General features: G+C 39.5%; 1 protein-coding gene across 1 annotated transcript; it reads left to right on the top strand.

The window, feature by feature from the left end:
- Window positions 1–3,447: 3,447 nt before the first annotated feature.
- LOC122427565 (olfactory receptor 8S1-like) lies at window positions 3,448–4,377 on the top strand. Its single transcript, XM_043447128.1, has one exon. The coding sequence runs from the start codon at window positions 3,448–3,450 to the stop codon at window positions 4,375–4,377; it is 930 nt and encodes a 309-aa protein (XP_043303063.1).
- The last annotated feature ends 2,772 nt before the right edge of the window (window positions 4,378–7,149 follow it).

Raw genomic sequence — 7,149 nt, 5'->3', positions numbered from 1 at the left:
TGCCTTCAAGCTTTCCCAGCATCAGGGTCTTTTCTAATGAGTCAGCTCCTTGCATCAGGTGGCCAAAGTATTGGAGCTTCAGCATCAGTCCTTCCATTGAAAATTCAGGGTTAATTTCCTTTAGGATTGACTGGTTTGATCTCCTTGCGGTCCAAAGGACTCTCAAGAGTCTTTTCCAACACCACAGTTCAAAAGCATCAATTCTTCAGCACTCAGCCTTCTTTATGGCCCAACTCTCACATCCATACTACTGGAAAAACCATACGTTGGACTATATGGACCTTTGTTGGCAAAGTGATGTCTCTGCTTTTTAATACTTTGTCTAGGTTTGTCTTAGTTTTTCTTCCAAGGAGCAAGCATCTTTTAATTTCATAGCTACAGTCACCATCTGCAGTGATTATGGAACCCAAGAATATAAAATCTGTCACTGTTTCCATTTTTTCCCCATCTATTTGCCATGAAGTTTTGGGACCGGATGTCATAATCTTCGTTTTTTGAATGTTGAGTTTTAAGCCAGCTTTTTCACTCTCCTCTTTCACCTTCCATCAAGAGGCTCTTTAGTTCCTCTTTACTTTCTGCCATAAGGACAAAAAGTAAACATCTGCATATCTGAGGTTATTTATATTTCTCCCAGCAATCTTGATTCCAGCTTGAGCTTCCTCCAGCCCAGCATTTCGCATGATGTACTCTGCATTTAAGTTAAATAAGCAGGGAGACAATATACAGCCTTGATGTACTCCTTTCCCAATTTGGAAGCAGTCTTTTGTTTCATGTCCAGTTCTAACTGTTGCTTCTTGACCTGCATACAGGTTTCACAGGAGTCAGGTAAGGTGATCTGGTATTCCCATCTCTTTAAGAATTTTCCACAATTTGTTGTGATCCACACAGTCAAAGGCTTTAGTGTAGTCAATGAAGCAGAAGTAGATGTTTTTCTGGAACTCTCTTGCTTTTTCTATGACCCAATGGATGTTGGAAATTTCATCTCTGGTTCCTCTGCCTTTTCTAAGTCCAGCTCGAACTGGGAGTTCTCGGTTCACATACAGCTGAAGCCTAGCTTGGAGAATTTTCAGCATTACTTTGCTAGCATGTGGAATGAGTGTAATCATGTGGTAATTTGAACATTCTTTGACACTACCCTTCTTTGGGATTGAAATGAAAACTGGTCTTTCCACTCCTATGACCACTGCTGAGTTTTCCAAATTTGCTGGCATGTTGACTCCAGCACTTTAACAGCATCATCTTTTAGAATATGAAATAGCTTAGCTGGAATTCCATCACCTCCACTAGCTTTATTCATAGTGATGCTTCCAAAGGCCCACTTGACTTCACACTCCAAGATGTCTGGCTCTAGGTGAGAGATCATACTATCATGGTGATCTGGGTTATTAAGATCTTTTTTGTATAGTTCTTCTGTGTATTCTTGCCACCTCTTATTATCTTCTGCTTGTTAGGCCCATATCGTTTCTGTTCTTTATTGTACCCATTTTGCATGATATATTTCCTTGGTATCTCTAATTTTCTTGAAGAGATCTCTAGTCTTTCCCATTCTATTGTTCTCAATTTCTTTGCATTGTTCACTTAAGGGCGCTTTCTTATCTCTCTCTGCTATTCTTTGGAACTCTGCATTCAAATGGGTATATCTTTCCTTTTCTCCTTTGTCTTTCACTTCTCCTCTTTCTCAGCTATTTGTAAGGCCACCTCAGACAACCATTTTGCCTTTTTGCACTTCTTTTTCTTGGGGATGGTTTTGATCACCGCCTCCTGTACAGTGTTGCAAACATCTGTTCATAGTTTTTCACGTACTATCAGATCTAATTCCTTGAATCTATTTGTCACTTTCACTGTATAATCGTAAGGGATTCAATTTAGGCCATACCTGAATGGCCTAGTGGTTTTCCCTACTTTCTTCAATTTGAGCCTGAATTTGGCAATAAGGAGCTCATAATCTGAGTCAGTCTGCTCCCAGTCTTGTTTTTGCTGACTGTATAGAGCTTCTCCATCTCCAGCTGCAAAGAATATAATCAATCTGATTTTGATATTGACCATCCTGTGATGCCCATGTGTAGAGATGTCTCTTGTGTTCTTGGAAGAGGGTGTTTGCTATGACCAGTATATTGTCTTGGCAAAATTCTGTTAGCGCTTGCTCTGCTTCATTTTGTACTCCAAGGCCAAACTTGCCTGTTACTTCAGGTATCTCTTGACTTCCTACTATTGCATTCCACTCCCCTATAATGCAAATACATAGGATCAAGGAAACTGGTGATCACTCCTGTACCCTAAAAACCACACTGCTCTAAACCCCAAACTCCTTACATCCAAAAATACTTACTGTCTCTGTGTGAGGTACTGGAAAGAGAATGGGCTGTGAAATCAGAAACCCTGGGCTAGTTCTGGCTCTGAGACATCTAGTTATGGTACTAGTAAGGTCACCTTTCTATCACATATTGTCCTCAGTCTGAAAATATGAAGTCAGATACCAGGTTTCATTTACATGTCAGATGAGATATACTAGGAATTTAAACTCTTAATTACTCAGAAGCAGCAACACAAAAAAGGAAGTTTCTTGCTTTGCTTCTGGGTGCCTTTCTACTTGTTGCAACTTCGAGAGTTCATAGAGTCCTGAATGATATCAGATACTGAGGAAAGTCTGGGGGAAAACATGATAGGATAGATTTGTGAGGCTTTCCTAGTAGCTCAGGTGGTAAAGAATCTGCCTGCATGCAGGAGACCCAGGTTCAATCCCTGGTTTGGGAAGATCCCCTGGAGATGGGAATGGCAATCCACGCCAGTATTCTTGACTGTAGAATTCCATGGACAGAGGGGCCTGGTGGGCTACAGTCCATGGGTCACAAAGATTGGACATAACTGAGCCACTAACACACTAACATCCCCTGATCTAACAGGTCAGGGGATGGCAGCAATGACAGTTAAGGGATTGTACTAGGAGGCACCATTGTTTTATTCAACAAATGTTTTTTAGAGCCATCTAGTTGAGTCGACTGCATTGTGACACTTTTGTGATCCTCTTCTCTACTCAAAACTTATGGAATGATTCACTTTTATTGGCAAGTTTGATTGCTTTCATGGGCAGGGTGGGTAGTGATGAACAGAAAAACATCCTTGCTTGTGTGTAATATAAGTTATAACAGGGAAAAATAATCTTTAATGTACTAGATCCATTATCCATATGTTAGAAAGTGTTAAGTATTATGGGGGAGCTATGTTCAGCTTAATAGGGAGTATTTAGAGGCAGGAGAAGGAAAGTTGCATTATTTAATTGGGTAATAGGATTGTCAGGTATTTATACTCAGATTCACTTTCTGGCTGAAAGTTAAAAAGCAGATCTTTTAGATTAAAAAATCCTATTCGCAGAGAATGACTCAGATCATTATCCCACCAAATGAGTAAATATTTCTTTCCCTTTAGGGATGGAATATCTAAGAAACCATGAAAAACCTTCGCATTATTGATGAATTTGTAATGCTAGGGTTGTCTACTGACCCAGATATCCAGACCATGCTCTTTGTTCTCTTCTTGGGGATTTACCTCCTGACCCTGATGGGGAACCTGATGATGATCCTGGTAATCAGGACTGATCCTCACCTGCACACGCCCATGTACTTCTTCCTTGGTCATTTGTCTTTCCTAGACATATGCTACTCTTCAGTCACTGTGCCCAAGATGCTGCAGAATTTCCTGTCTCAGAAGAAAACCATTTCAGTGTGGGGATGCATCACCCAGAGTTTCTTTTTCATATTTTCTGGAGGCACTGAGGGCTGCCTGCTCTCTGCTATGGCCTATGACCGCTATGCTGCCATCTGTCACCCTCTGCTGTACATTGTGATCATGAACGGACCTCTGTGCACTGCAATGGTGAGTGCAGCATGGCTGATGGGGTTTCTGAGCTCACTAGTGAATAATCTTTGTGCCCAGAACTTACAGTTCTGTGGTCCCAATATCATCTCCCACTTCAGCTGTGAACTGCCTTCACTCTTCCCTCTCTCCTGCAGTGATACCATGCCTAACACCATCCTGCTAGCTGGGTCCACTGCATTTCTAGGACTTGTGACACTTCCCCCAATCCTCTTCTCTTACTCAAAAATCATTCTTGCCATTTTAAGTATCTCCTGCTCTAAAGGCCGAGGCAAAGCCTTCTCCACCTGCTCCTCCCACCTCACCGTGGTGCTCTTGTTCTACGGGACGGCTCTATTCAGGTACATCAGCCCCTCTTCAGGATCAGTCCTGGAGCGAGTTGTCTCCATACAGTATGGTGTGATCACATCCTTGATAAACCCCCTCATTTACAGCTTCAAGAACCAGGAGGTGAAGGCAGCTCTGCAGAGGATACTGAGGCAGCAAATATGTGTCTCAGGGTAAGAAATGGCAAAGGGACCTTTCTTCTACAAGAGAAGCAATCTACAAGTAGAGAGAACTTTGTAAACAGAGCTCCTATGTAATTTGACTTTTGATTAAGTTAATTATATTTGTTTCTTACTCGAAGTGAAATGACTTCCAAAAGCTGAAAAAAATATACTCAGAGAAGTATTTGGCCAATCATAGATCTGAGGGGAAAGGCTCAGAGACATCAGCTCCTACTGCAGCCTTGGAATCTAATCCAGAAGGAGTAATTTCACTACAGTTGAGGAGGCAGAACAAGAACAAAGACCTTGACATGAACAAAGCTCCCTGAGCCCATTACTTGACATGCAGAGTTACACAAAGAAGCCCATTAGTAGAAAGGCAAAGAACAAGTCACCTAGACACATTTAGTGTTCCAGAATGAGACAGCTAATTACCTGACCTGGCGGTACCATAGGCATTAAATGGCATGTACCTGCAAATAGTCAAAGAATAAGCAAAGAATGAACATTTTAAATGTCTATGAGCAAATGAATGGATTAAAAAAATGTGGTACAGTCATACAATGGAGTATAATTCAGTTTGATAAAGAAGGAAAGTCTGCAATGTGTGACAACATAATTGAAACTTGAAGATATTGTGAGAAAACCCAGTCACAGAGGAGGAAAAACTGTTTGATTCTACTTATATGAGGTATCTAAAAGGTCCACCTCATAGAAGCAGAAAGTAGAATGGTGGTTTCCAGGGTCTGGGGGAACAGGATTGGGAAACTGCTAACCAAAGGGCATATAGTGTCAGTCACACAATATAAAAAAGACATTTGTTACAGTGCCATTGCATATACTTTACAGTACTGTCCATGTAAAAACTTAAGAGCGTTAAATCTATGTGGTGTGTTTTTTACCGCAATAAAAATAAAATAAGAATGAGCATATCATTACACTAAATATGGTTATTGCATTTTGAAACCTCTTGCCTGAAACACACATCATTTTAAAATGTATCATCATATTTGATGTATATACATATGGAAGCCAGAGAGAAGTCATTAGAAGTAGCATAATGTAAATTAAAACAGCAAGAGAGCATTGTTTTTAGTGGATGTAAATCAATGAAGTTAGAACACTCCCTCACACCATACATAAATATAAATTCAAAGTGGCTTAAAAACTTACATACAAATTATGATATCGTGTGTGAATGTTAGCTGCTCAGTCGTGTCCGATTCTTTGTGACCCAATGGACTATAGCCTCCCAGGCTCCTTTTCTGTGGAATTATCCAGGCAAGAACACTGAAGTGGGTAGCCATTCCTTTTTCCAGGGATCCTCCCAACCCAGGGATCAAACCCAGGTCTCTCTGCAGGAAGATTTTTACCATCTGAGCCCCCTGGGGCACCATAAAACTCACAAATGACAATTAGGCAAAATAGTCTTTTACATAAATTATACCATAATTTCTTAGGTCAGTCTTTCAAGGAAAAATAAATAAAAGCAAAAATATACAAATGGGACCTAGTTAAACTTATAAGCTTTTGCACAGCAAAGGAGGTCATGAACAAAACAAAAACACAATCTATGGAGTATGAAAAAATACATGCCAGTGATTGACAGCAAGGGTTTAACTTCCACATATACACAAGGCTCATACAAGTTAATATAAAAAAATCCAATTAAAGAATTGGAAGAACCCTATATAGACATTTCTCCAAAGAAGACATCAGATGGCAAACAGGCACATGCAAAGATGCTCAACACTGCTAATTAGAGATGCAAATATAAACTACACTGAGTATCACCTCATACCAGTCAAAATGGCCATCATCAAATAAGTTCTGGAGAGGATGTAGGAAAAAGAGAATGCTCCTACACTCTGAATAGGAATATAAACTGGTATGGTCATTAAGGAGAACATTATAAATGTTCCTTATAAAACTGAAGTTACCATATGATCCAGCAATCCCACTCCTGGGCATATCTCTGGAAAAGATGAAAAGGCTAATTTAAAAAGATACATGCACCCCAATGTTCATAGCAGCACTATTTACAACATCCAAGACATAGACGCAACCTAAGTGGCCATCAACAGATGAACGGATAAAGAAGATGTATTATACATAAACGATGGAATATGATTCAGACATAAAAAAAAAGAATGACATAGTGCCATTTGCAGAAATGTGGGTAAACTTGGAGAGCATTACGCTACATGAAATAAGTCAGACTGAGAAAGACAAATACTATATGGTTATCTCTGTGAAATGTAAAAACTATGACTAGGGAATATAACAAAAAAGCAGACTCACAGATATAGAGAACATAATAGTTTTTACCAGTGAGGAGAGAAAAGGGAGAGGGCCAACCCAGATGTAAGGGATTAAGTAAAGTGAAGTGAAATGTTAGTTGCTCAGTTGTGTCCGGCTCTTTGTGACCCTTGGACAGTAACCCACCAGGCTCCTCTGTCCATGGGGTTCTTCAGGCAAGAATACTGGTGTGGATAGCCATTCCTTCTCCAAGGGGATCAAGAGGTACACACTATTAGATAAACAGTAAGCTACAAAGATATACTGTATAACACAGGGAATATAGCAAATATTTTATAACTATAAATGGAGTATACTCTTTAACAAATGTGAATCACTATATTATATGCCTGTAATTTATATATTATACTTTATATTTCAGTAAAAACATTTAATAAAGAATAAAATTAAAATTCAAAAAAGAAAAACTGCTTTGACAATTCATTATTAATATAATGTTAGACATCAGCATAGAGCCTCTATCTTATCT

This window comes from Cervus canadensis, chromosome 25 (assembly GCF_019320065.1).
Source record: "Cervus canadensis isolate Bull #8, Minnesota chromosome 25, ASM1932006v1, whole genome shotgun sequence".
In the NCBI taxonomy this organism is placed as follows: domain Eukaryota; kingdom Metazoa; phylum Chordata; class Mammalia; order Artiodactyla; family Cervidae; genus Cervus; species Cervus canadensis.
This window is presented reverse-complemented; position numbering and strand designations above follow the sequence as displayed.